General features: G+C 53.4%; 13 protein-coding genes and 1 non-coding gene across 14 annotated transcripts in view; 8 read left to right on the forward strand and 6 right to left on the reverse strand.

Annotated features, from left to right (window-relative positions):
* Positions 1–173: 173 nt before the first annotated feature.
* Positions 174–470, forward strand: POSPLADRAFT_1088663 (hypothetical protein; the record flags this gene model as incomplete). The annotated part of the gene is made up of 2 exons (XM_024483066.1): positions 174–335; positions 396–470. Coding segments are annotated over 2 exons (237 nt in total), but the record flags the coding sequence as incomplete, so codon positions are not given.
* Positions 471–507: 37 nt separating this feature from the next.
* Positions 508–2,269, forward strand: POSPLADRAFT_1142217 (hypothetical protein; the record flags this gene model as incomplete). Its single annotated transcript, XM_024485401.1, is given in 9 exon segments — positions 508–674; positions 731–930; positions 948–1,183; positions 1,244–1,385; positions 1,441–1,610; positions 1,668–1,779; positions 1,853–1,939; positions 1,994–2,089; positions 2,142–2,269. 9 exon segments carry the CDS (start codon positions 508–510, stop codon positions 2,267–2,269), a joined length of 1,338 nt encoding a protein of 445 aa, XP_024339580.1.
* A 196-nt stretch (positions 2,270–2,465) lies between these two features.
* On the reverse strand, positions 2,466–4,297 carry POSPLADRAFT_1141155 (hypothetical protein; the record flags this gene model as incomplete). Its single annotated transcript, XM_024485261.1, has 5 exons — positions 2,466–2,514; positions 2,824–2,840; positions 2,947–3,964; positions 4,016–4,043; positions 4,222–4,297. The coding sequence occupies 5 exons, from the start codon at positions 4,295–4,297 to the stop codon at positions 2,466–2,468; spliced, it is 1,188 nt and encodes a 395-aa protein (XP_024339581.1).
* A 3,124-nt stretch (positions 4,298–7,421) lies between these two features.
* On the forward strand, positions 7,422–8,511 carry POSPLADRAFT_1046192 (hypothetical protein; the record flags this gene model as incomplete). Its single annotated transcript, XM_024478966.1, has 8 exons — positions 7,422–7,492; positions 7,533–7,536; positions 7,566–7,691; positions 7,795–7,929; positions 7,990–8,072; positions 8,125–8,228; positions 8,286–8,358; positions 8,415–8,511. The coding sequence occupies 8 exons, from the start codon at positions 7,422–7,424 to the stop codon at positions 8,509–8,511; spliced, it is 693 nt and encodes a 230-aa protein (XP_024339582.1).
* Positions 8,512–8,579: 68 nt separating this feature from the next.
* Positions 8,580–9,470, reverse strand: POSPLADRAFT_1074235 (hypothetical protein; the record flags this gene model as incomplete). Its single annotated transcript, XM_024482681.1, has 4 exons — positions 8,580–9,077; positions 9,141–9,234; positions 9,294–9,366; positions 9,435–9,470. The coding sequence occupies 4 exons, from the start codon at positions 9,468–9,470 to the stop codon at positions 8,675–8,677; spliced, it is 606 nt and encodes a 201-aa protein (XP_024339583.1). The 3' UTR covers positions 8,580–8,674.
* Positions 9,471–9,578: 108 nt separating this feature from the next.
* On the forward strand, positions 9,579–9,661 carry POSPLADRAFT_t67. Its single transcript has one exon. It is a non-coding gene; the product is annotated as a tRNA-Gly (tRNA).
* Positions 9,662–11,668: 2,007 nt separating this feature from the next.
* On the forward strand, positions 11,669–13,607 carry POSPLADRAFT_1169417 (hypothetical protein). Its single transcript, XM_024488059.1, has 8 exons — positions 11,669–11,692; positions 11,741–11,808; positions 11,861–12,140; positions 12,187–12,809; positions 12,867–13,082; positions 13,137–13,308; positions 13,368–13,387; positions 13,445–13,607. The coding sequence occupies exons 1-8, from the start codon at positions 11,683–11,685 to the stop codon at positions 13,487–13,489; spliced, it is 1,434 nt and encodes a 477-aa protein (XP_024339584.1). The 5' UTR covers positions 11,669–11,682; the 3' UTR covers positions 13,490–13,607.
* A 169-nt stretch (positions 13,608–13,776) lies between these two features.
* On the forward strand, positions 13,777–15,634 carry POSPLADRAFT_1046195 (hypothetical protein; the record flags this gene model as incomplete). Its single annotated transcript, XM_024478967.1, has 7 exons — positions 13,777–13,903; positions 13,956–14,044; positions 14,101–14,357; positions 14,412–14,511; positions 15,185–15,303; positions 15,356–15,435; positions 15,489–15,634. The coding sequence occupies 7 exons, from the start codon at positions 13,777–13,779 to the stop codon at positions 15,632–15,634; spliced, it is 918 nt and encodes a 305-aa protein (XP_024339585.1).
* A 217-nt stretch (positions 15,635–15,851) lies between these two features.
* Positions 15,852–16,442, reverse strand: POSPLADRAFT_1046196 (hypothetical protein; the record flags this gene model as incomplete). Its single annotated transcript, XM_024478968.1, has 3 exons — positions 15,852–16,078; positions 16,139–16,356; positions 16,417–16,442. The coding sequence occupies 3 exons, from the start codon at positions 16,440–16,442 to the stop codon at positions 15,852–15,854; spliced, it is 471 nt and encodes a 156-aa protein (XP_024339586.1).
* Positions 16,443–16,469: 27 nt separating this feature from the next.
* Positions 16,470–16,631, reverse strand: POSPLADRAFT_1090301 (hypothetical protein; the record flags this gene model as incomplete). Its single annotated transcript, XM_024483078.1, has 1 exon — positions 16,470–16,631. A coding segment is annotated over one exon (162 nt), but the record flags the coding sequence as incomplete, so codon positions are not given.
* Positions 16,632–17,430: 799 nt separating this feature from the next.
* POSPLADRAFT_1033468 (hypothetical protein) lies at positions 17,431–20,371 on the forward strand (the record flags this gene model as incomplete). Its single annotated transcript, XM_024476936.1, has 3 exons — positions 17,431–17,610; positions 17,651–20,085; positions 20,284–20,371. 3 exons carry the CDS (start codon positions 17,431–17,433, stop codon positions 20,369–20,371), a joined length of 2,703 nt encoding a protein of 900 aa, XP_024339588.1.
* A 549-nt stretch (positions 20,372–20,920) lies between these two features.
* Positions 20,921–22,386, reverse strand: POSPLADRAFT_1046198 (hypothetical protein; the record flags this gene model as incomplete). The annotated part of the gene is made up of 4 exons (XM_024478969.1): positions 20,921–20,978; positions 21,032–21,471; positions 21,528–21,858; positions 21,914–22,386. 4 exons carry the CDS (start codon positions 22,384–22,386, stop codon positions 20,921–20,923), a joined length of 1,302 nt encoding a protein of 433 aa, XP_024339589.1.
* A 1,476-nt stretch (positions 22,387–23,862) lies between these two features.
* POSPLADRAFT_1141684 (hypothetical protein) lies at positions 23,863–25,090 on the forward strand (the record flags this gene model as incomplete). The annotated part of the gene is made up of 7 exons (XM_024485329.1): positions 23,863–23,965; positions 24,038–24,198; positions 24,262–24,383; positions 24,436–24,448; positions 24,501–24,554; positions 24,604–24,862; positions 24,906–25,090. The coding sequence occupies 7 exons, from the start codon at positions 23,863–23,865 to the stop codon at positions 25,088–25,090; spliced, it is 897 nt and encodes a 298-aa protein (XP_024339590.1).
* Positions 25,091–26,330: 1,240 nt separating this feature from the next.
* Positions 26,331–27,063, reverse strand: part of POSPLADRAFT_1169425 (hypothetical protein) — a 2,615-nt gene continuing 1,882 nt past the window's right edge. The window contains exons 7-8 of the mRNA XM_024488060.1: positions 26,689–27,030; positions 26,331–26,637 (exon numbers count right to left, since the gene is read on the reverse strand). Of these exons, the coding sequence (XP_024339591.1) occupies positions 26,425–26,637; positions 26,689–27,030 (555 nt within the window). The 3' untranslated portion in view covers positions 26,331–26,424. The remainder of the gene's footprint in view (positions 26,638–26,688; positions 27,031–27,063) is intronic.

Raw genomic sequence — 27,063 nt, forward strand, 5'->3', positions numbered from 1 at the left:
TGCCGCGCTCGAAAGAGATGCGGTCTGTGACAGTCACGGACTGCCATACAAGGGACATTTGCGTCTGTTTGCGTGTGAAGAGCGTGAGATATGTGACGCCCCTGGGGAGATTCAATCGTGCGATCTTGATTTGCTCGAAGTTTGCAGTTGCACTTCATCGTTCATTCGCCATGGCCGAAAATACAGCCTTTTCTGCCGCGGGCGAGGATGTGATCACTCGGAAAATTGAGATAGAAAAGGAGAACCTGGCAGATAAACTATCTCCAGAGGAGTTTGAAGAACATTACGACATTGAGCGCACAACGAAAGAAATCATCGAAGGAGACTACAAGCGAGTGAGTTAGCCCGCCGAAGGATCGCTTCATAATGAATTCTTAAAACATCCGTGGCAACAGATAGCTCTGCAATTTCCAGACGAGCTTCTCCACGACTCGGTGCCCATATATCGCACACTCAAACATCGTCTGGGTGAAGGAAAAGAATTATACGTCTTAGCAGACACATCCTATGGCAGGCAGGTTGTCAATCAATTGTTCAGCGAGTGGACCATGTACTTATGTCATTGTACACTCCGTCATACGCACCCCTTCACGTAGCTGCTGTGTTGACGAGGTTGCCGCTCAACATGTCGATGCCGATGCCATAGTACATTACGGGCACGCATGCATGAGTCAGTGAGTATCAGTACAAACCTAGTCTACACTAACACTCATCTATCCGCTCGATACAGGACTTCACGACTTCCAGTAATTTATGTCTTCGGGAAAAAGGATATCGATATTGCCGATTGCATGGATAGCTTGATTAGTTCACTGAGGGCGTCACCCTCCTTCCGCGAAGATGGTGGCGCAATCATGCTACGACACGACGTATCGTATGCCCATAGAGCCAGTATGTTCTCAGTGGCATTGCCTGATAATCAGCTCATAAGTACTCTCTCATGACAGACGAACTTCTCGAGAAACTCGAAGCCGCGTTGTCGTCGTCAATAAAAGTCTTATACACCCAGATACCTCTGGCATCAACTCCAGCACGAGACGGCATCGAGCAAGCGCAAACTGCTTCATGCGCCTCAACAGGCGGTGCATCTGACGACACGCCCGTCGATGACTACACAATTTTATTTGTTGGCGGGGAGAGCCTGAGTCTGACGAACCTCATTATGACACATGCCCAATCAGAAGTAGGTTTTTCACTTTTGAGTTGTACGTGCTGCCGGTTCTGCTCCTGACCGCCGGACAAGGTACATTCATATGACCCCAAAACCAGGACCGCGAGGATCGAGTCTGGGCGCACAAACAAGTTGTTAATGCGGAGATACGCAGTCGTACAAAAGGCCAGGGATGCCGATGTGTTTGGCATTCTCGTGGGAACGCTTGGAGTTGGTGTGTATGTCGCCCTTCCCCTGTGTACATGTCTCATGTGAAATATTTTGCGCAGCATCATACTTGCCTCTGATCTCACATCTCCGCACTATACTCTCCCGCGCACACAAAAAGAGCTACACGATCAGTGTGGGCAAACTCAACCCCGCGAAACTGGCTAACTTCCTCGAAATCGATTGCTTCGTTCTTGTCGCGTGTCCCGAGAACAGCCTCATCGATGCAAAGGTGCGCATCGTTCGAAATTAACATGTCTATCACTGAATACTCTCGATGACTAAACAGGACTTTTTGCGCCCCATCATCACACCTTACGAATTAGAGATCGCGCTGAGAACGGAGCAGAGTTGGACTGGTCAATATGTGCTCGACTTCGATAAACTACTCACACAGCAGAGTCATATGTCACCAGGCTAGTGCTAAACCTAATCTAGCTTGAGGAAAGCTGAATTCTCATGCAATCCTAATAGATCCACCCGAAGGATCAGACGAAGACTTGGACCAACCCGTATTCTCTCTTGTTACAGGTAAATACCGACATGCTAAACGATATGGAGGTGCGTAGGAAGCGAATTAGTACAGAAGCAATGCTGACACAGTTTGTGACTCAGCACCGGCTTCTTCGCACGAGACCTCCGTCGCTTCATCAGCGATGGTTCTACGAAATCACGACAACACTGTGGCAACATTGTCGGACAGCGCAGCAGGTGAGCATTTACGAAACGAGCTGAGGGTGGTGTCCTGAGGCAGTATGCATAGGACAATTTCTACAATCACGGTCTTTCCGTGGGTTGGAAGCTAGACTTGGTCAAGACGCGCCCAGTATTCTGGAGCAAGGGAGGTCAGGGATTGCGCGAGGCTATCAGGACGATGTCAACAACAAATAATCAGACACCGCACGATGCAATTTTCAGTCAGAGGTACAGCTATCAGGGATGTACAAGCAGATGCTCAGTCGGATCGGCAATCACCAATACCCACACTCATCTCGCTACTCGTGGGTAGAACATATATTGAAGATAGAGACGTCATAAGAAAGCATATCATAGCGGCCATCATATAACATTCGCATATATGAGTGTCCTAGTCGTAGTTTTCATAGAGACATGGCGCGGGCATACAGATCGAGGACCTGTTAGACGATATTTAACATGGAATGAGTAAATCGTAAAGATATCCAACTAATGTAGGCTACTTAAGTGAGGGGCATCTCAGGCGCAAGGCATATAAGAAGAATCCATATCTCACACCAGCACCAGGTATCTCATGAGTCCAATGTGCCCCATGCATCAAGACATTAGCAACGTCTACGCTCAAACAGGTATACAAACCGTGGGTGTCGACGGCGCAGCCACGACAATTGTACAGTGGTATAAGAAGTGTGACATTCTATTATGTTCTAGTCAGCCAAGTAAAGATTGACGAAAGCGACACTACGCACATTATGTCTTTGAGGTACTGTTCAGCAAGGAAAAAGGTGACTGCCACTGCCACGACAAGACAATCGATGTCGTGTCAACGCATCGCCTCGGCTGACTGTGGTCGCGCACTGCGGGCAACGCACCCTGCTCATGTGCAGATGCTTGTTGGTGACGTGCTTCACCATGCCATTTTTTTTGATCGGGATCCCACATCCCGACCATCGACAGTGAGTGAAACGCTGGACTTCGTGATAGTCCCTAAAATGTCTCCTGACTTCCGACCTATGAAAATCAGCGAGGGAGTGCCCGCAGTTGTCCCATGAGCACACAGGAGGTTTGGGGGAATTATGTGGGGACTCGGCGATGATCTGCGATGGGATGGGGAGCTGAGCGACGCCTTCAAGGGGGATGACGGTGGGAATGCTGCTCGCGTTGTGGATGGAGGATTCCATATTCAGCGCAAAGTAATGGGGAGAAGGCGGCGTAGTGGGGGTGAGAGCTTGACATAAAGGGTGATTTGACCACGAGTTGGAGTCGATTTCGCCTTGAACAAGTTGATCCCCATCAAGACACTGGGTGTTCAGGCCCGAGTACGATGTATGAGGGAACGGAGGACGCCCAGTCCCAAAATTTGGTCTAAAGTGAGATGCAGGAGGATAATCGGAAGGGAGAACTGGCTGCCGATGAGAACTCGAGGGAAACGGACGCCCTGGGCGGTATGGGTCGTAATGGGGGAAGGAGCGAACTTGTGCCGTGGACCTTGACTCAAGACGCATGACGGTTTGGGGCGATGAGAGAGATGCCAGGAGACGTTGGAGTTGATCGTCTCCAGAAAGATCGGCGGTACGCAAAATCGCGACTAATCGCTCCTTGACTTCCATAGGGACATCGATGATGTTGTTGGGACTAGCGGCATGATTGGGCGAGGTAGATATGAGGGCTTGGGGAGGTTGGAAGACGGTGGGGTCACTAGCCGACTGGTAGTACATATCAGACGCACGCCGCGTCTCGCTAAGCCGGAGAATGTCCAGGTCACGAAGGTTTTCATCATTGGCCATTCCAAGAGACAATATAGCGGGCTGAGACGACTGGAATCCACTCTGATCCCAGCCACCTTGCGCGTCCGCCGAAGAAAACAGTAGAGAGCCGTCGATGGCATGGCTAGTGGCACAAGATCAGCGAGCATCGACGCATCAACACCACATCGCTTACTTCATCGTAGAATAAAATAGCGTAGTACCTAGAGATATACTTCAGTAAGAGACCCTCCACATGAAGCTCCTGGGGCACGTACAATAAGGAACGTGTGCTGGACGTCAATGGCTTGCGCTGATGAAGGGCGAACTTGCGACGAACCAGCTGGTCATTATATCTGGCACTACCATGATCAACTCCTTGCGCCCACGTTGTTCACGCACGCGAGGTTGCAATGAGGCCCATCGCATCGCAGAAGACCTGCAGGGCCCACGCAGGTGTACAGAAATCAAATGCCATGTGGGAACGCTGAGGAACGCCAAGTCAGTCCTGAACTACCATCCCCAACACGCGAGTCATGCACCTGATCGCGGAGTGGATCCCAATCGCAGTACGTACAACTGAGCCGAAGTCTACGGAGTCGACGAGACTCGCAATTGCGGAAGTCGCGCCAGCCGTGTGAGTCGGTAAATTTAGATCAATAATATAATGCGTTCAAGGTATTTAGCAGCCTGCCCATGACGCGGCCTATTGGGTGACCACGTCAGCTCTTCAGTAGTACGTGGCTCATCCTACAAACGTATGATAAGCATGAATGTGTTATAATAGGCACAACGCAACAGGGCCGGCGCGTTAGTCTCACCTCTAAGAACGAGGACCCGCAAAGCATGCCTGCAGGCTGTATCTTCGTCCGTCGGACTCGTTACACAGGTCACAGAACGGCATGGTTGTCGATGGACAGATACATGTGCAACAGAGCAAGAGGACTCACAACGCTGTTGGGCAGAGCATTCCGGGGAGAGTCGCATCCAATAGTGCAAGAGGCGAATGGTATCACTTAGCATGATTGTGAGTCCAGAGGTCTCTGACACGAGGGTGATGGTGGCTTGATGCTGTTCACACGGCAGTACCACATTCGCCGGCGCCGACATATGCTCACAGCGATGTGTGGGGCTGGGTGAGTACCCCGAGCACTGTCTCAAATCACCGCGCGGATGGGCGAAAAGCGGCCCACTGTCCTAAAGCCCCAAAAAGGATTCTAGGTCAGCGTTGAGCGGCATGATTTCAATAGAGGTACCGGGCGTCTGTAGTGCGCATTCTTTCAATCTCCCTGACGAACGCATCACGCATCCTATGAGACGTTAATTTTGTAGTCGCACAGTAACACTTACGGCCCAATGAGATCTTCTGCTGGACAGACTAGGTGACTGCCATAGCCAAATACGGATATACAACATGTCACATGTCCGCGATCGCAGTAAGTTCGAGGAGTCGGAACTTGATTTTCAAGCTCACTAATACACGAATTGTCCCGGTTAACAGCCACATACGAATTCATCAGCCACGGAAAGGGATGAGTCCTGAAAACAGTACCATCTCCACGAACCTCATGGTCTTGCTGTGTGACTTCTCAATTGCACAGGTTTGGTGGTCGCTCCGCGCCGTATAACATAGCCACAGACGACCTCTGGCAAAGCATACGTTCGAAGTGGAACTTTGGTGCAGCGCATTGCGGCAGTGCGACACTAGTCGGTGGTTCTGATTCACACTATATGCCAATGCATGCCGTCACCCGGGCTCAGCCTTGGATTGCCGCTTACCGCGGCTTGTGGGTCATCTACAGCACAATATAAGATCTCTGGACGCTTTATGTATTACAGATCCAATTTCGCGGTAGTATAGCCGCTACATTGTTAGTCAGGTAAATTGTAGTATCTATCGGAGAACATTACATGCTCATATGCGTATTAATGGGATAATGTTCCCTTCTTAATTGCAAAGAAGACTTCGCTTTAATTTACGCGGCTTCAGCTATCAATGCTCCGCCATGTATCGGAACTCATGGTCCCATCCTGGTGGGCATACACATGCTACATTGACATGCATTCTAGAGCTGCCCTTCTTTTTGGTACTCATGTTTGTGGCCTGTAGTCGGCGTTAGATAAATATGCATCGTTTCGGCATCGTGTCCCTAGAACAGCAATTAGGCAGTAGAGCGGAGCTTCCCGGAAGTTCCCTCTTTCATGACGTCCGAGGCTCGCCTTGACTCGCCTTCTCTGCCCCCCTCAAGCTCGCACTGGGTACCACGACCGTCTTATGGATAACAAATCAAGACAAGCCGTTCCCGTTCATGATCCCTCCCTGTGAGGCGTTTCCATTGCCTGCGGGTGAGTCAGGGATCTCTATGAGTTCTAGCAACGGCCCGGGTGCACCCGACTTTCAGGTCAAGCTAAGTAATTATAGCTTTCTGGCGGTTGAAATCCTCAATTGAGCACTCGATTCACCTTTGCCTACATTGTCGCCGGCCCAGGGTTGCCAGCAACAACAACAACAACGACTGAGCTACAGCATTCACACGAGTCTCACAGCTGCAAGGAAGTCATCTAGACTGGTCCCTTCGGTGAGACGTCTCCCTTTCGCGCTATAGAGGACCCAATGAGCCCCACAGGTCCTCGTCTACCGATAGCCGGCAAAAGTGCGAGTACAAGGCGCGCTGCGCTTAATCATATCAGGCGAGCCGCAGGCATGGCGATGAGGATCGGGCTCACCCATCCTCGCTAGATCCTCGTGGCTGGCGACGTTGATCGCGACGATCGGCCACCGATCGTCATGGGAGGAAGCTTTCACGTGGACAAACACGCACCCATCAGGATCTATAACACACACATTCATATCGGCGGTTGTCAAGGCAGCCCACCGAGGACGTGTGCGAAAATCGTAAATGACACCGTGCCCCTTGTCAAAATAGAACATGCGTAGTGTGTATGGCACATACTAGTCAGGATCTAGACTTTTGCCGAAGGGTTTTCCAGGACCTCGTCTTCTAGCATTGATCACCGCGTCGAGACAGACGACCTACAGCATGCGATCCCCCCAGTCTCGTAACTAGGGAACGTTTTTCAAACGAGCGGCTCGCACATTCGAGCGATTCAGTCGCGATAGATCACACTTCTTTCTATAAACAGACGCCCGCATGTGAGATACCTTTAGAATCATAGCCCGCCTCAACCTTTGCACACCGTTGGGATGGCCATTCCCGGCTCAACGACACTAGAGGAGCATAGCCCACAGTCTCTCAGCGGACAAATTCTCGCAAGTTGAAGTTGAAAGTTGATACCCGTACCGTTTGCTGCCTCTTCTGTAGAATCCAGCTACGGGCGTCCTCGACAGAGAGTTGAAAAACAAAAACATTTAGCTATAGCCTCGACCGAAGAACATTCTGAGTTTGTATATGCATATACCACATGAGCGCCTAGGGGCGCGAACGCACGTTCAGGGCAGGCAAGAACGCGTATCTGCTAATTAACCATTGTGATCCTCCTTCAATTACAATCGCGACTTACTCTGGTCTCTACGCTGTGATCTCAAAACAACAGGAAGGGAAAAAACGCGCTCGCGCCTAGCTACATTCACGACTACCTCCATGGCAGACAGCTGGCTCAACGCTGACCTCGACGCGCCCTACGCAGGGCCCTCCTTTGTTGACCGCGCCAGGTACGCGCCAGACGATGACGACCTCCCCGTCCCGGACCAGTTCGGTCAGCCAAACGCGAACATCTTGCCTCAGGAAGTTGCGGAGGAGACTCCGTTCCAACAGCTAATCAGGCACTGGATGAACGAGAGACATTCGCCGGACATTCTGACCGGCCAGGAGATCCTTCTGGGCAGAATCTTGGACCATGTGCGGAAACAGGTGAGCGACTCGCTCTGTGTTTTATGGACGTGTTCTGGCCGCGCGCACGAAGTCCTTGTTTGGCGCGGTCCTTATGTCCGATGCTGAAGACCTTCAGCTCTAGTCCGACGACGTGCAGCTGCTGCGTGCCGACCCAGACTCGTCCGAGGAAGAACACTTCCGCATTATGCTAGTTCAGACGGAGGTTGAGCGCGTCAAATTCGTCGTCCGTTCATATATACGGACGCGGCTGCACAAGGTCAGTTTCAGGCCAGCCTTCCCGATACAAACTTGAGCTTATCACTGTATGCTGCGGCAGATAGAGAAATATGCTCGGTGGATCAGCGCAACGCCTGAATCTCACGAGAAGTTATCTAAAGCTGAACTAGACCACGCCAGGAGGTCTGTTCTCCTGCTAACATTGCCGTCAAATGTTCTTATTTCCCCATTTTAGATATGCACGACTACTAGAATACCACCTCACTCAATCTGTTCTACAAAGCCTTCCCCCTGAACAACGATCCCTGACGGATAGTGTGCCTTTCATGCCACCAATGAGTATGCCTCGATTCCGTGCTCTTTCGACCAGAACTCGCTGACATACCTTGATGCCAGTACCCGAACCGGACAAGATGCGACCAGTGTTTGTGCACGCACGACAACAGTGTCCACCGGTCCGTCTGCCTGAGTATGTCTTCTCTACTTGCTTACGTCTTGACCACACTGAGTGTCTTATCCGAATAGCGGAACAGCAATTGCGATGGAAAAGGGCCGCATTTCGCTCACACCCTACTATGTTGTCGAGCAGCTACTAGCACGAGGCGAAGTTGAACTAATATGACGGCAGTCGATGTACCGTCTCTGCCAGTGACAGGACGGTAGTCAGCGTGTACGATATGGTACTTTTAACAAATATACAAAAATTCTGCTGGGGATTGTACACGTCGATTGAACCAGAATCCTTACAGTATAGTACATAGTTCGACACGCACTGCACCGCCTGCTCATCCTTCCCAGTCGTCGTCGTCGTCGTCACCTCGCCTCCGGGCGCGCGGGGCCACAACGCCCTCGTCGCCTACATCCTCTTCATCCATGTCCGCGTCCTCCTCTTCGGGGTCGTCTTGGGGATCAGCATCTTTCTCCGGCTCCTTCTTTCGTGAACGCCGCCGGCCCTGCGGCTGTCCCTCCCCTTCCTCCTTCGCCTCGCCTCTCTTTCGCCGCTTGCGTAGAGCGGGTGCCGCGTCGTCCGCTTCAGCCACCTTCTTTCCCTTGCCGCTGCGCCGCTTGCGACCACCCTCGCCCGCCTCTGCCTCGAGGTCAATTGTGCCGCCTGCCGATGGGTCGGGCACTCCCTCCACAATCTCCTTGAGGAAGTCGAGCATGTCGACGGTCTCCACAGCGTGCTTCCTGGACAGAGGACAAATCCGTCATGACGCAAGACGGGCCGCAGGATGGAGAGAATATGCGTACAGGTGGTACGCCTCGACCCTCCTGGAGCCGCGTTCTGTGGTCACTCTGCTCGCCTCTTCGATGATCATGGCCAGGAATAGCTCCAGGGCTTTCGCTACGCAAGCAGAGACGTTGAGCGGGTTTTAATGACGCGTATTCTGATCAACGACTTACATATCACGACTGGCGTCGCCTGCGCCACCTTGCCCACCTCTTCGTCCTTCTGCATTATGCGCTTGATGCGTGCCTGGTGTGGGAAGAGTTCAGCATATGTCCTATTTACGCCACAAGAGCCACAAATTGAGTGCGACGCACGACAGGGAATTTGGTCGTCTTGTTCTTGTTCTTCATCTTGACAGACTTACAAGCGTAGTGCAGTGCACAACGAACGACAAGACAAGGAACAATGCAGGGTGGGCTGCGCGCTGGGAATTTCAATATATAAGCAAACTTAGGTGTACACTGATGGTGAAACGGTATCATGCTTGCCTTCCAAGTATATCTATCAGCAAGCGGCGCGGGTTCGACTCCCGCTCAGTGTAATGTTTTTGATGACGGGAACATTTTGCACGTCGTGCCTCCAGTTTCTCGCCACACTGCGCTCACCTTTTTGTTCCTACCATTGACACATTTACGATCGCACCATCACTTTTTCAGTTTGCATATGGTCACCGGTTCGAAAGCTTCGGTCAACACTCCATGGGCTCGTCTGTAGCAACTAAACCTGCGCATAAACGCAGAAGACTTGCGGTAGATACTCAATCTACAACCTCGCCTCATCCGACGACCTTGCCATCAACGCCTGGGCAGGAGCTTTCTGGCCACTCAAAGGCTGTCGTTTGTTCTTCTTGTCATCGGGCTTTCGGCGGACGGACCTCCCAGCTTCTCTTGTGCACCAGGTATCCCAATGCCATCCATTTTTCATGCAATCTAACTACGTGAGTGCAAACCTGTATTAATGCGGTTTCATAGATGCCGTTCCACGACGTGTACAATATGCTCGCGGACGTGCACGGCAGGACCGCCATCGGTCCCGCCCACCCCTGCCTTGACGCGGTCATCCACACCGACAGCTACGCCCATGTCCTCGCCCAAGCGCACAGTGCTTGCACTTACCACCAATGCGGCCAATGCCAATATGGCCGCTCCGCCACCTGTGCTGGGCCCATTCACACCCGGTCGGAGGCGAAAGGCGCCCGCTTCCAGCGAGGATGACGGCGGCGGCAAGCCGACTCCGGAGAACGAGGGAAAGACTGGCAAGGACGACTGTACCGCAGGCTGTGGTAGGATTGTGTGTCGGAACTGCTGTTTCGAGAACCTGCACAGGTTTGTTTTTCTCATTGTCATGCCGCAATTAGCTAATGTCGACCTCGCCGTATTGATTTAGCGATACTACAACGTGTTTAGACTGTTATGGTGGGAGATATCGCCCCATAACACCAGCAATTGCTCAGACAGGGCAAACTGTGGAATATCGAGCTCAGTGGCCCGCTTAAGTCTCATTTATTCCGTTCTCAATGCATATCTATCATACATACTTTCATGGACCTCTTTGCATGTACTTGTCACTATAGGTCATCACAGTTGTGTTACACGGTTCCGTTCACATCATGCATCTGCTCCTGCATTATAGAGATTGCGCTTGTACAATTTCTCGCACCAATGTCGGCAAGCACCAGAAAGCCGTGCTTATGCAAGGGAAGTGCTATAAGTGCTTGAAGTGGGTCCCGGCCGAGGGATTAAGGATGTCGCAACTCAGGTGGATCATTTTCGCTAGCGTGCATTGATGAGGACAATCCGCGGACATCCAGTGTGGTGGAGAAGGATGCGCTAAGGCTCGAAGAACACATTCGCTTTCTTTTATTCTTTTTCTTTCTCTCCCCTCTGTGATTGATGGATGTAACTGTATCCTGTATCCTTTCAGTTCGACTCTAAAGCTTGCGCGGACGGCATCGAAGGCGAGGGGAAGCAGCAGCGTAGGTAGATCAGGAGTGCCGGCGTCATCACGCTCCCGAGGGCGACGGTAAGTGTGAGTAAATATGATGTGTCGGAGGCGATGCTCTTGAGAAGCTGAGAAATAGCTGGCTGTGGACTCGGACTGGAGACGTAGGGCTTAGCTTGTCTGTACCCGGGACGGGGCTTCTATCTTAATGTAGAAAGTGTTGCTCTGTTCTGGACTTGGTTTCAATCGCTTGTTGTGTGAGACATTCACTCCTCGCAGATAGGGTATGATGTCACTCCTGTCAGGGCTTCTACTCTTATAAGCCGACATCGATGTCAAGAAATGCATTTTCCCTCTCTCGCACAAACCCCCATTATCTCCTCTCATAGCTTGAACCAATTGGCAGCCGAAGTACTCAAGCACCAGGTTAGTAGGTACGTTCGAATTTGCCACTTAAATCTCGCTGGGAAACAAGCAACTTGTCGCTGCTTTTGGCGCTTGTGCATGCACATGCCATATGCGGCATATGGTGTTTGCGCACGCTTGGCTGCCACCTCATGAGCTCGGTGGCGACGTGTCTGAGCCGACCCAGCGATCCTTACCACTCCTTTCACCCGCGCCATGGCCGCATGTAAGTACTCTGTTTTTACAGAAAGTGAGCATGCTAACCACGCTCTAGTTCGATTCTTGAATCTCGTCCGGCCGTTCCTCCCGATATTGCCAGAGGTCTCCTCGCCCGATCGGAAAGTAAGTCCTCAACTCGCGTCTCCGAGCTTCGTGCGCTGACACGAGCTTTCAGGTCCCCTTCAACCAAAAAGTACTATGGACGGCTGTCACGCTCCTCATCTTCCTGGTCTGCTCCCAGGTCCCACTCTACGGGATCATGTCCTCTGACTCGTCCGACCCCCTGTACTGGATGCGCGTCATTCTCGCCTCTAATCGTGGAACTCTGATGGAACTTGGAATCACGCCCATTGTCACCAGTGGGATGATTATGCAGCTGCTGGCCGGTGCGAACCTCATAGAGGTCGACTTCTCACTGAAGGACGATCGGGTGCTATTCAGCGGGGCTCAGAAGCGTGAGTTCACATACATTCGGCGCATATGTACTAACCATGTGTTCAGTGTTCGCCCTCATCATCTCCCTTGGTCAAGCGACGGTCTATGTCCTCACCGGTCTCTACGGTCAACCTCGCGACCTCGGCGCCGGTGTCTGCCTCCTGCTGATCATCCAGCTGATCTCAGCCTCGCTCATCGTCATCCTCCTCGACGAGCTGCTCCAGAAGGGGTACGGTCTCGGCTCCGGCATCTCGCTCTTCATTGCGACGAATATCTGCGAGTCCATTGTGTGGAAGGCGTTCTCGCCGACGACCGTGAACACCGGGCGTGGTCCCGAATTTGAAGGCGCGGTCGTCTCCCTCTTCCACCTGCTGTTCACTTGGAACGACAAGGGGCGTGCGCTGCGCGAAGCGTTCTGGCGCGAGCGTCTGCCGAACATCATGAACCTGATCGCGACGGTGGTCGTCTTTGCAGTCGTTATATACCTGCAGGGCTTCCGCATTGAGATCCCTGTCAAGTCGAACCGGTTCCGTGGCCAGCGCGGGTCCTACCCTGTCAAACTGTTTTACACGTCCAACATGCCCATCATGTTGGAATCCGCTCTGACGTCCAACGTTTTCATGATTTCGCAGATGCTCGCATCGCGTTTTCCCGAGAACTTGTTTGTGAAATTGCTTGGTGTCTGGGAGGTGAGCTATGCGGGCGTAATGTGATTATCGATTGGTAACTGATAGACCTTTGCGTAGCCATTGGAAGACTCACCCCAGCTCGCGGCTGTTTCTGGCATCGCGTATTACATGTCGCCTCCCCATACGCTCAAGGCGGCTTTGCTCGACCCTATCCACACTCTGATCTATATCGCGTTCATTAGCACTGCGTGCGCCATCTTCTCCAAGACGTGGATTGAAGTTTCTGGCAGCGGACCCCGCGACATTGCGAAGCAGCTGAAGGACCAGCAGATGGTGTGTGCTTCTATCTCCACGCCTCATTGTGTGCTTATAGAATTTTATTTGTAGGTCATGGCCGGGCATCGTGAAGGCTCGATGTACAAGGAATTAAAGCGCGTCGTCCCCACTGCCGCTGCTCTGGGAGGCGCCATCCTCGGTCTTCTGTCTGTCGCGGCTGACCTAATGGGTGCGATTGGCAGCGGCACGGGTATCCTCATGGCCGTGACGATCATCTACAGCTGTAAGTGCCGTCTTCTCAGCCGTTACTTTGGTAGCTCATCCTATCGTTCCCTTGCGCAGACTGGGAGATTGGCATGCGGGTGCGTCCTGTTTCCTGTCGACATCATGTGAATTTGTACTGACTACTTGTATCGTAGGAGGCTGGTGGACCCGAGATGGCTGCTCTGAGCGACCTGCTATGATCGCTCAGACAGGTGGTGCCTGGGAGGCTCTTATTACCGGGTGACTGGCGGTTGGAGGAGCGACCGCGTTTGTTACATTAATAAAATGAGTAGTAAACGTTCTCTAGTCGTTTTTGGACTTAAGCGGGTGTCGTAAGATGTGACGATGTCATAGCCATGTGGCTCAGCGATCTGCTTAGTCAGCGTCCCATTTAGTCTGCGGGGGACGAACGCTTGAAGGGATACGCCCCTTTACTTGAGACTGTCTGCGTTCGTTGCTGTTACATGCTTTTCGTGCAGCGTTATGCATGCATTTCTCCAAGACATACCAGCAGCTGCTGCTTACCCTGCCGGTCGAGCTCAGGGATAGCGCGATCGAGTACCGGAAGTTGAAAAAGCTGATAAACAAGGTGGTGAATGAGCTCAACTCTATTGGTAAGCCTACCACGGGCGCATTCCACCTGCGCATTCTGATATGCGCTCGCAGGTCTTTCACCGGATGTGCTGCAGGAAGTGCTGGGACAGGGCGATATCTCTACCACTCGGACCATCAGAGTGAATGACCATGAAGTCAAAGTACAGGAGTTCTATTCGTCCGAACGACCTGGTTACTGACCGCTTTTCTCTCGCAGGTGATATATGAACTCAGCAATGTAGCCGACCACATCGAGCCTCGTTTGCGTCTTATTGGATCGCAGGAGGCACTGGGTTCACCCTCTTCCCCACGTTCGGCAAGCCTTCCAGGCGCACTCGATGCTGCCACCGATGAAGAGTCTATAGCTGTCACTTTGCCTCCAGGCGAAGGCGCCGGAGAAGACAGTACTGCCGTTTCGGTTGAGGAAATCATCACACCGTCAGCCCTATCCTCTTTACTCCAGGAGATTGTCGCGTACGTACTGCTGTTAATGGACTGGGTTATAGGCTCATACATTTGCCCTCCCAGACCTGACACGCACGAGATTATCATCCCTCTCGTGTCCGACACTGCATTCTATCAGCTCCTGACGCAGGCGTTGCAGTATTTGAACGCGAAACTCGCGGTGGTGCGAAGTGACTTCGAAGCATCATTACGGTCTCTATCTCGCAGCATCGCCCATTCAGCGCGTCCAATGTCCTCCACGTCAGGTTTCCGCCCGCATTCTGCGCACACATCGGACCCCAGCAACATCAGCGTGCATGCGCCGCCGCATTTCTCTAGTCACAAGTCTGACCTGTATGCCTGGCGGGAGATCTTCCAGATGTACGTGGACGCAGACATATTTGAAAGCCACCAGGAGGCCTCAAGAGGGGAGCGATCAATTGAAGAATCGGAGCAACGGCTGGAACTTTTCTTGCAGCGGTTGAGAGACAGGGGTCTTGCGGACAGCAGAGAATTCAAAGTGAAGGAGAGCAGAGAGGCATTGCAGACATTTTTGCACTTGAACTCGTTCATTCTGGACTTGAGGAAGGCGTGTTACTTCCGCACATAGCGTCTGTGCAGTTGCTGATCGAAGTCGTTAGTTCCAATTCGCGACCTCTGAGGCCACCCGGAAGATTCTCAAGAAACATGCTAAACGCACTGCACTGCCTCTTGCTCCCGACATCTGTTCCCCATTTTTGATCGCCCCCAGGAGAACGGACGACATCACTACTTCGCCACTCCTGCCCTTAGTGTTAGCTCAACCTAATTCTTCGGCAGGTAGCAGTGCGATGTCTTTGTCGCTCCTGTTGGGCCAGGCTATCGGCGAGAATCTGCTGCCCATCATCCCCCATATTGACGACTATGCTTGCCTCATTTGCACGAATATTGCGTTCAAGCCAATTCGCCTGTCTTGTGGGCACCTCTTCTGTGTCAGGTATACTTCCCCCCTCGCAGCCGGCCCTCATCCTTACTAAGACCGGCTTCAGATGTCTCGTGAAGATGCAGAAGAGGGGGCAAGGACATTGCCCGATGTGCCGCGCCCCGAACGTCCTGTCTGCAGATCGCTGTGAGTGGTTTGCTGGCTTGGCGCATTCTCATTGTTAATCGGGAATATCCCAGCAAACGTTGATTGGGCGCTGCTCAATTTCATGCAAGACTGGTTCCCAGTTGAGTCTAAACAGAAGCTACGGCAGAATGAGAAGGAGGTCGCCGAAGAGGAGTGGGAAGAGCTGGGTATCGAGGTTGGTAACTGCGTGGTGATGTAGGACTCTTCATGCTTGCTTATTTGGACTAAATTATATCATATACAAACTTCTTTCTTGTGGTTTATTGTATACCAGAGGATAATGTCTACGATCCAGATAAATTATTGCTTGCAGTACAAAATTTATTACCCGCATGTCGGGCAGCAAATTCCAGATTGTCAGCAGTCGCAACGACCTGGAGATGAACATATTCCATCCTCAGACTACATGCGCGACTTCAGAAGTGGACGACCTTCTTGGCGGCGGCAGTCTCTGTTTTTTTGCCAAACGACTTGATGATGCCTGTATGCGCCCCCATCTTGACATCGGCTTGCCGCCTCACGCGCTCGACTGTCTTTTCCGACTTGTCCACCTCGGCGTTGCGCCGCTTGAACGTGTGGAAGTCGTCCTCGTCTGCACCGGCATCACGTCCGGTGCCGAGGAAGACGGTGGAAGCGATCACTTCTGCAAAGGCATCGATCAGCGAACAGCATTTCGCAGGGTTTGACATGGAAATATGCGCACCCTGCTTTCTGAGGGAGCAGTCCTTGGCCAGGTGGGTCGTCTCTCTGCAGAGCTTACAGCACCCGCCGTTCGGGTAGACACCCTTGGCCTGGTTCTGCGGGCACGCTGACGCGAGGTGTCCCTTGCCCGAGCAGACGAAACAGGACGCAAACGGGAAAGGATTTGAGGGGTCTGCTAACTCCCTACAGCGAGACAGGGTATGCTTGCGCGAGCCGCATCTAGTGAGGTATCATGTTGGTGTCTGTAGTAGCACTCTTGGAATGGTCATGGACACTCGCCTGTAACAAATGCCGACGGTGTCCATCCCCCTGGAAGCCTTGGCTTTTGCGTTTCCCGCTTCGCCTTGAGTATCGCCGCCTTCGCCGCCCCCAGACACTGTCCGCGTGCAGTCCCTGGCAGTATGTCCCTTCTCTCTGCAGGCGAAGCAGGTAGTGTCTGAGAAACGCTCGTCCTTGCGCTTGAGCCTCCGACGCTCCGACGCTTCTTGACGTGACTGTGCATCTTAAAGGCAGCCAAAGTTCGTCAACTTCAAGGTGCCATACAAGGGTAAGCGGACTCGCCTTTTTGATGCTTTTGGCGTCGCTGCCTTTCTCCCTTCGCCGCAGTTTTTCGCTTCTCACTTGCAGCCTTTGATGAGCCCGCTTCATTTCCGTCGTCTCCTTCTCCTTCTCCTTCCCTCGGGCCCGACGAACGCTCGCTCACTGCATCTTGCACTGATAGGACAGTCGTGTCGTTGGCCGCCTCATTCCTTTTCTCTGGGCGATTTCGCTTCCGCTTTTTCGCTGGTTGTGAGCCAGATGAATCGCCTTCTGCGGGCTCCGCCATGGGCGCATTGTCGTGGAGAGCGTCTGCTGTGGTGTTCCCGTCATCCCTGTAGTTGAGTTCAGCATCGAGGTAGGTGCGTTTCCTGGCGAAATTTGTATATCTTGTCATGGCTGCTGGTGAGTACTTGCCTTGAAGATCGAACACCCGTGCAGACCAGCTGATTGACCTATAAGGCATCTTATCTAATATCATTAACGCCTAATCTCGGGTCAACCAAGTAATAATGGTTATTAGAACCCAGAGTCTGGTTCCTAGCATTGTGTGCTTCTCGATAGGTCTCGACCATCTTGTTCCCGTTCATTCACTCCTTCAACAACCCCCTTGATGCCGGGCCTCTGAGCATTCTTTCACTCCGTCTCAGCTTTTCGCGTTGATATAGAGCGGTTGCATCGCGTTCTCCACTCTACTCCAATCCATATCCTCAAAGTCGATCATACTACAGAGACATATATGCCAAGTTTTGAACAATGTCGACGCCTACACCCCGACCCCCGCGCGAACGCGCAACGGACAGCCGCGACTCGGTCCTGCGAGCGTCCATTCTCGAGAGCGCCATGCAACTCGGCGTAGGCAGTAGCTGCACCGTCACAAAGTGGATGTTCAGCCCCGTCGAGGAGGGCGATGAGGATGCCGAAGCGGACGTCGAGGTGAGTATCGTGCGCTTGCGTGCCTTCTCCGCGTGTTCAGTTGCTACCGCAGGACACCGTGTCCCCGAGTCTAACCTACGCATCGACTGCAACTTCGGATGATTCATTCTTGTCCAATTCTCCCTCAAAGGCCCAGCCCGGTGCTGGGATTCTACTTTCACCGGTCTCGTCCAACGCAGCTGGACTCGGCCTGTTGCCCCAGAGACCATCGCCTGGCAAAAGCTCCAGCGAGAGTTCTCAGAGGATCGTCTTCGACCTCAGCTCTCACCGCGAGCCCCGGGTTGTATCGCCCACACCCCCGAGCCCCAAGAGCAGCAGGTTTCTCCGGCTGCGCCGCAATGGCAATGACAGTGACGGCGGCTATCTGAGTGATGGGGGCAAGAGCAAGAAGGACAAGGAGAAAAAGAAGAAGGCCAAGAAAGACAAGGGCAATGAGGATGCCACGGACTATGAGAGCGATGGCGGATACTTGTCAGAGGCTGCGCGTAAAGCATCGAAGAAGCTGAAGAAGGAGAAGAAGTCCAAGGCGAGGGATGCTGACTCTCCTGCGACGGACTACGAGACCGACGGTGACGCTGGCCGCGCGCGGCGCTCAAAGGAGCAGCGGTCGCGCAAGGGCTCGATCATGTCGTCTACGGCGGACGAGTCGGACGGCGGGAATTTGTCCGAGGCGTCCACCAAACGCAAGGGCTTCTTCCGCCTCAATACACGGTCACGCAAGAAGCGGGACTTGGAGGACTCGCCGTTACGAGAAGTACCGCCTGTGCCCACACTTCCCTCGGCCATGCTCCCCATCGCAGAGCGCTTTCTGCGCAGCCCGACGCCGAATGCTGCGGAGGGTTCGTTGCGTACGGCAACACCTGTGTCAATGCTATCGTCGGTTGCAGATCGCGAGAGTGTGGTTTCTGTCACGCCGACCGAGCGCGAGGCAGGATCGATTATGTCTCGCGAAGGCCTCACCAGAGCGTTCCGTGATGCACATTCCGTACATCGACCCAGTATTGATGCACTTGCGACGTTCGGCAATATGGCGCCAATGCCACCCTCGCCGAGTCCCCCGAAGGTGACTGGTACCACAGCAGAACGACTATATGCGCAGTTGACACCATCAGCCTCGCCGGGGCTGCAGGATGTTCCAAAAGGTTCGACTCCGAGGAATAAGGGCCCACGCCCGACCATCTCCCCTCCCAACACGAGTTTGCTCGCAGCGAAACATGTACCTGCGCCACTGGTGCTGAACTCTCCTACCTCCATCCACTCATATGCCGCGCAACAATTCACTTCACGCACGGCCGAGGGGGAATACATTATTGTGACACCGCAGATGACGCCCACCAACAATGGCGCGTTAGATGCTACATCGCCGCAAATGAGTCCCGCGCGACCCGACTCCGGGGCCATTGTACCTTCACCATCAAAGAAGTCATTCGGCATTCCTCCAAGCCCATCTGCGGGCCAGACGTCCCTGAGACCGCACATCTTGGCCTACTATGGTATTCCTCCGCCTACGCCTCCTCCGCAAGGTCCGCTCCCCGACGTGCCACCAGCGCCGAATAGCCCTCGTTCTGCACAGCATCTTGTCCCTCCGCGGTCTATGTCGGCGGATGGTGCAGATGTACGTGGTGCTCCGTCGCGCCCCCTTCCTTCCCCCCCACCTGCCGGGCCGCCTCCTACGCGAAAGTTACCCGCGCCACCGGTCTCAGCTCCGACGCACGCAGTGCGCTCAGCTTCCGAGTCCGACGTCATGAATCCCACGGGCGCATACGCCTCAGTGCCTGTGATCTCGGAGCCGATCCCGCCAGCCCAGCGTGGACGTGTCTCCCCATTCCCGACTTCGCCTATCCAGCCAGGCATGGAGCGCGGCCGGATATCTCCCTTCCCTGTCAGACCTGTCTCCCCGCGTGGAGAGGGCTCAGGGCTGGTGCGCAAGCTGTCGAATCTCATGTCTCCTACTACAAGCCCGAAGGCAGAGAGGACCGCCAAGTACGAGATCTCCAAACCCATGTCTGCGGGGGGATACGTCGACCAGCGCGATCCAGAGCGCCTTGACGTGCGGTGGCAACCGCGTTCGGCGTCTGCCCTGGACAGGCCTTATGCTGGTGCATTCAGCAGCCCGAGCAGGACACGAAAGGCCTCGTTCACGGACGAGGCCGAGGCCGAGCACGGCGACGATGTCTCTGAGTTGGACATGGGCGATGAGTCCTACGAGGACGAGACGCCGGAAGCCCAGGCCGCGGACGACGACCGCTCGGTGTACGTGGATGATTCCCGGCCGGCTACTATGTACGACGGGAGCGATGGCGGCGATCGCTCGAGCGTGTGGAGCCAACAGGACAGCCGGAAGAGCTTCTTTGACGAGGAGAAGAGCGCGAGTACGCGGGAGCGCTTCGTCAAACAGGTGGAGGCCATGTATGGCGAGTACAAGGTGCCGCCTGTGCCGCCGCTGAACGTCAAGCCGTCAGAAGACGGCGCGGCGTGAGCGCGTGTTGTGTTCGTAGAGACCAGAGTCCTACCACAGGCGGGGAGGCTCTGTTGAATTCCATTCCCTTTGTTTATATCTTGCTGCCGCTCTCCTATATCGTCGCAGATCGTTTAGTTGTTTTCGGATGGGATCGCTTGTTGTGTTATTCTGTTATTCTGCCGCGATATCCGCGTACTCTATAATTCCTGTAGGATTCCCATGTCTTGGTCACGTATGGCCGATGCAATGCAGCCCGGCTTGGGCACCCATGCACTCAGCATCCGCATCCGTGTCAGATAAGATACGAATATTCTAAGCCTCCTACAGTTCTGCCCATGAGAGGCTAAGTTCCATAGGTCAATGGCGTGGAATAGGTGGAGGCGTCACAGCAATGTGTTCTCGTAGACTGAGCACCATGTTGCAATGAGAACAACAATACAGAATGAATGTACGGAAAGCCAGGGGAGGCGAGAATGGCCGTCCGGTCATGGCCGAGATACCTGGTTGTCACTGACTTAATACTCGGGTGAATAGGTTGGAAGCGCAGCGATCTCACCATGGGCATACTGCATATGATGACTGCAGACATGTAAGTGAGCACGACCACCGTCAACAACGCGGCTTAGAAGATACTCTGAAATGATCATGAGCAAAAATGACTTCGTTCCCCAGAACAGCGCGTTGTATAGCAGTGTGCGTTTAGAATCGCCATTATCGCGGAGCCGCACGGCATACGTATACAATTATATCGACGAACGTAGTAAGATACGCGTCCAGCAGGATCATGATAACAAGATTGCGAGCAAACCCCACCGAAAACAGACAGGCGAAATAGACGAACGTGACAACTCATCGTCGCCTGCGCGCCGTCTGCGACTGGAACTTCGATGTCTCCCGACGTAATCGTCTGCAGACACGATCAGCCATGTCCGCACAGGTTGCAAGCCAACGTATACGCACCGACTCGCGCGCTCGCGCTCGACCTCTCTCCGCTCGACCTCCTCCGCGGTCAGCACCTCGAAGCGCGTCGTGAACTCCTCCGCCTCCGCCCAGTCGCGCCATACGCTCCTGAGCGGCTTCGGCCCGCGCCCGTCCTTCGGCGCACGGCCCCACCCCAGCCCCAGCCCCGTCTTGTCCTTCAGCAGACTCAGCCCGCTTTTGTCGCGCGGCCGCTCGTCGTCCGCCTCGCGCGCGTCGCCGCCGATCACACCCCACTCGAGCGCGTCACGCTTGTGCTTCACGATCTCTTCGTGCATCGCGTGCGCGACCAGCGGCACCGCCTCGCCCGACAGCCCCAGCTCGGAGCAAAGCTTGCTCGCGAAGGCCTCGGGCGTGAGCGACGACAGTAGATCCCACTCAATCGTGTCACACAGGTGGTATGTAGCGATCTGCACGTCGATCTGCACGGCCCGAATTCAGCGCAAGCACGGATGTCTCCAGCAGTTGGCATACGCACACTCAGAATCACCCGGCACTCGCCCATTTCCTCGCCCGCTCGAAGCTTCTCCTCCATTTCTGGGTCGGGCACACCAAAGTCGACCGCTGCAACCCCTTCGTGCTCTTCCAGCTGCGCCCTGATTTGGTTGGCAACCGTCTCCGCCCAAGGGTTTACCGGTAGGTCCAGGTCGACACAGAATGCTCGTGCAAACGACTCCGGTTTGATCAGGTCTTCGTGTAGGTTCCATACGAAGCAGTCCCGTATTCTGAGAGTGTCCGTCTCAAACTCGACACGTATGGGTACTAGCGATGTCGGTCTGCGTGCCTGCACTTCCATGGCCTCAGGCGGGCTGTCCCACGTCTAGTCACAACGCCGCAACTCTCACGGTGGATAAGAACACTCACAAGTACTCGTGTTTTGTGGGCGCGACAGGCCTTGCAGTTATAAAACGTGACGGCGGTATCATACCCAGGTAACTCTGGTCCAGCTCATTTCGCTGCTGTGCCTGCGCTGGCTGTGCTACCGGTGTCGCATTTCCAGCGTGGAACACGGATGCCCCTATAGGTGCCTTGCTCGAAAGCCGCGCTGAACGTACCGCAGACCGCGTTCCTCCGCTCGCCACAAAGTCCGAGTCTTCAGAATCAATAGCTCCGGCGTCCGGGAACTCGTCGCCAGACGCTGGTTCCGCGTAGTTCACGGCGCCACCCCGCCGAGAGGAGCGCGTCGTGACGGCAATGGCGGACGAGGATGCCAAAATCGGCTGCATAAGCAGGGTCGTCCCCGTGCGCAGACGTGAGGCATAGGTGGAATGCAGGGCTTGTGGCCGAGCAGGGATACTGGTAGACTGCTGTGGATATGGTGGAGGGGCCAACGCCATCGGGTACGATGGGGCTGCAGGTAATGCTGCCGGCTGAGCGTATGGAGATGGGCTGGCAGGCGTCTGGGATGTTACAAGCGTGCTTCCTCGAGTAGGTCGAGGGCGAGCGCGTGAGGGATTCGTCCTGCCATTCGTAGGGGGAGGCGTGACTGAGTTGGACCACTGCCGAATGTTGTTGTAATAGGCTTCATATTTGTCAACGATGGTTCCCCCCATGGCAAACGGAAATGAACAGACATACCCGGGTGCGCGGGTTGAGGAGCAGGAATGGGAACCGTCCTGGGTTGAATTGCGATATGAGGCCGCGTTTGCAACTCTGTCATCGTGCAAGAGGATCCGTGTGTGCTGGATGGTCGTCGTCAGACGGAAAAGAGAAAACTTGACCTCTAAGACACTGCAGAGACTTTTGAGACTTGCGTGCCAAAGTTGAAGTAAGAAGTAAGGCTGATTGAGTGTGAGGAGTGGTCGCGTTCGACTCGACCGTTCTCCAGGGGGCGCACCGGAGGCACGTGATTCGTGCTCGCCACATGATTCCATTTATAGGTCGATCATTCCCTACAAACAACAGTTACATTCTGCCTTCATCATAATCGATTTAGCTGCTTTGCTCTGATATGTGGAATATGATCGCACCGTTCTCGCAAAGATATCTGACCTAACCGCTATTGAGCACGACTTGTGTTTACTCATTCGCCAAGAGAAGTATCAGACACGAATACTAAGCCTTTGGAAGTTGCAAAGAGGTACTACTTTACTCTCAGGAGACTAGCACCAGTGATGTGTTGCAGTGATTACAATTTCGTATCTGTCACATTAGCAACATTGCTGGTGCGATACCACGACCAATACCCGAAGTCCAGTCATGGAAGCTAAAACATTGACAGTCTGCCCAACACTGGCAGTCCATGCAGAGCTCGATTTCCCGCCGCGCGGAGCAATCGCTTCGGTTGTGGCAATCCCCCGATTATACATCATGGTTTACCGTCGTCCTGCTGCTCAGAAGCTAGACAGCTAGTTGGGCAGCACGATGCGCGACGCGATTAGAGGCTAGAAATGGCTATTCGCCTCTCCATATGGAAATTGCAGCTCCTCGGAGCTTGCGGCAGAAGTTCGGTATGTATAAACAACAAATATGCTCGTCTCGAGCATTCCACATGTAGCGATGCAAGAGCCATGATCATTACCGTGGCGGGATGCCCTCAGTCACCGCGGATACCGTGGGTTGTACTAACACTACTTTAAGCACTCCTTCACGTCACGTCCAGTCGATATCTTATTTCCTACCTTTCATCTCAACGTCGTCGGCGAAGATCAACTGAGCAACACACTCGTTAAGGACCATGTCCAATACAGAGCCCAATGAAGACCTCAAATTTGAATGTGTTGGCGTAGACACCAAAGTTGGTGACGATGCCTTCATGAACGAGGAGGGCGTCGAGGTGGGCTTCCGAGTGATACAAAATGCTCAATCGAACAATGAACGCTTACTCGAATGTCCTTCAGGTGACGTTCCCTGATGGTGGTTTAGCTGGCTGGGGCAATGTAATAGGGTGTTTTGTGCTCGCATTCTCTTCATTCGGTATAAACATGCCTTCTACCAATCAACGCACGGCGCTGAAAGTATTGTGCACTTTTTGTGCACTTTTCTCAGGTCAAGCCAATATATTTGGCGTGTTTCAGACCTACTACTCCACTCAGTTACTGCCCACGTATTCCGCTTTCGCCCTTAGTTGGATTGGAAGCACACAGATCGCAACCATCTACACGGTGAGCAATCTGTGTAGCCGAGTGTTCGATGTCCACGGAGCAAGGGTACGTGTGTATGTATTTGGGCGCATTTATGTATAATTTGGCTCAACGGAAGCCGCCTGACAGACGTTACTTGTCGCCGGCTGCGTATTGTCAACTTTCTGCTTGATAATGACGTCACTAGCAAAGACTTATGTCGAAGTCCTGCTCGCGCAAGGAATCGGCTTGGGCATAGGCATGGCACTACAGTATGCTTGATGTCTTCCACCCTGGAACAGACCGTTGACACTGCTCCTCCAGATTTTACCCAATAGTATTATTCGACCTATTCGACCTGCATATATTACATTGACTATTGAACCTAGGCGACCGTTCCCACTCATTGGTTTAATCGTCGAAGAACGATAGCCATTGGAATTGTACGTCCACCCACTTCAATATGCGATGTTTCTCACCTGTTTTGAAAAGGTATTTAGTGGGTCGAGCTTGGCCGGCGTCGTCTATTCCATCATGCTTCCAAGGTTGTTCGACTCCATTGGATTTCCTTGGGCTGTCCGCGTTATGGCGTTCCTTAATTTAGGACTCCAGCTACTGGCGATCCCCCTCGTTAAGGAACGCCTTCCCCGTCATGGTGGCCTCCCGCTAGTCGACTTCGATGCTTTGCGTGACGTTACATTTCTACTGCACTTCGCCAGCGGGTTTCTAGCTTCATTTGGCAAGTCTCTTAGTACTCATTGATCCTATATTTGGTCGCGCTGACGTGCCCCCAGCCCTATACACCCCATTCTTGTACATGGAGCCATTCGCTCTCACCATAGGCTTGGGCTCCAGTCTATCCTTCTACACTATAGCTGTCTTGAATGCCGCTGGCTTTGCTGGCCGTCTTGTGACAGGATATGCCGCTGACAAGGTAACGGCTACTGCTCGAGGCCGTATACACGTCCCACTGGCATGATCGTCCAACCGTCTGAATTTATATCAGCTCGGCCGTTTCAATATATCCACATCCGTACTGCTCTTGTCGGCTGTCGCGTCGCTTGCCATCTGGACAACATCCCAGCGCACAGCCGAAACGATCGTGTTCTGCATCATGTAAGTAAATTAGGTATATGCTGCGAGTGGACACGCTGACCCTATCTATAGATTTGGGTTTACGTCCGGTACTAATTACACACTCAAGCTATGGGTACGCAACTAAGTGCTCGTTCTGCTCATTCGCAGCTGCGTATTCTTCGGTCGCTGCGAGCGCAGCGGCGCAGACGACGACAGATCCGGGGAAAGCCGGGACTCGCATAGTCATGTTCACGTACGTGTGTTCCAGTTATTTGAGAAGCGCCACGAGTAACCCCAATGATAGGATGGGCATGGTCCCCGGAATTCTGACGGGACCTTCTATCGCTGGTGGTAGGAATTGTCAAGTTACGTTCAATCATGTAGGCTTAAGGTTTGACACTCCTTTTCAGAAATTTTGAAGCAGGACCACGGAAGCTACCTGGGCCTGCAGGTATACGTCGGGTGCATGTTGATTGCCTCGGCTCTCTTCGAAGTTGCTGCGCGGTTTAATGGCGCTCCTAAGATTTGGTGCAAGTTCTAGGACTTTGTGCTGCAAATATTTATAAATGTACTATTAGTTTGACAATGTTTTATGTAGAGCGACTACTATTGATCACGGGTGCGGCGATTTGTTGTCTCTCGTAAGCAGTCTTATAGATTATGACCTTGTTGATGTGGGGAAGAGTAGACGTTCTCTCATCGTCTGTTGCACTAATGACTGCTATATTCCATCTTCGTCGCGGCTCGACTTCTGTTTGTTTTCGTTGGATTTCGTTCCCGCAATGTGCTGGTGAGTGCTCCCCGCACAAGACCATGAGCTGGTACATGACATCCGAGCCTTCTTTCAGATTCACCAATCAGTCTTCTACAAGGCAGTGCGCTGTATTTGGCCTCCATTCCTACTGCACCACCGATGAAAGCAGCTCAGGGTCAATTATCGCTGTATCTCGTCGATGTATTACGACAGTAGTCACTCGCCTAGTCTCTGAGGCTAGTGTTACTGTACCTCCTGAATCGGGAGCATGTTTGTATAAGACGAATTCCGGGCTCATTACGATCCTTGACCCATTCCCGAATGTTGAGGGTGAAGGAATGGCAGAACGGGTACCGCCCTCAGCGAGCCTTCGCTCCTCCATAGCTCTCTGATACAATGATAGGTATACCAAGTAAACAAATACAGTAAAGGCTTAGTACACGACTCAGTACACGCCTTTTGTAACTGTTGTGGCAAAGTCCTCATATCTCACCCGAGCAGACCGCCTCAATCCAGTCAGTGTCGCTCCTGACCGTAGTCAGGTTTTCGTAGCCATCCTTGGTGATTACGACGACGTCTTCGATGCGCACGCCACCGACACTCTCATACCTCTTGAGCACGTCGTGGTCGACGTGTTGGGAATCGCGAACAGGGGCTAGGAGATGCGGCGAGAAATAGATCCCCGGTTCTACCGTCTGCAAAGTCCGATAAGTACCGACGTCCCAATTCATACATCCCTTACTTACCACAACCATGCCCTCTTCCAGCGGTAGCCGCAGACGAAGGTATGTGTAGAACGACTCGTGCCCGAGCTCGATGCCCTTTCCGATCGTATTATTCTGTTCAGGCTTGCTTGCGCTGGGGACGTCGTGGACGTCGAGTCCTAACGAGTGCCCTAGTCCGTGCGGGAAGAATGCACTGCTGACGCCGCTCGCAAGGACGGCCTCCTCCGCATTCCATGATCCCGAGTTCGGCGAGTTTGGTGCCTTGAAGATGCCAAGTCGCTGGAACCCGCGCACGAGGGTGCGGTGGCAGAGCAGTTGGATGGCATCCCAATGGACTCCCGGCTTCAGAGCTTCCATCGAGAGCTACGGGGGGGGGGGGGGGGGGGGGGGGGGGGG

This window comes from Postia placenta, assembly GCF_002117355.1.
Source record: "Postia placenta MAD-698-R-SB12 unplaced genomic scaffold POSPLAscaffold_6, whole genome shotgun sequence".
Lineage (NCBI taxonomy): Eukaryota > Fungi > Basidiomycota > Agaricomycetes > Polyporales > Adustoporiaceae > Rhodonia > Rhodonia placenta.

Coding starts and splice junctions, on each gene's coding strand:
- POSPLADRAFT_1169417 (XM_024488059.1), top strand. Junction 12,810..12,866: donor AATTGCTTGGTGTCTGGGAG/GTGAGCTATGCG, acceptor ACCTTTGCGTAG/CCATTGGAAGACTCACCCCA. Junction 13,388..13,444: donor ACTGGGAGATTGGCATGCGG/GTGCGTCCTGTT, acceptor CTTGTATCGTAG/GAGGCTGGTGGACCCGAGAT.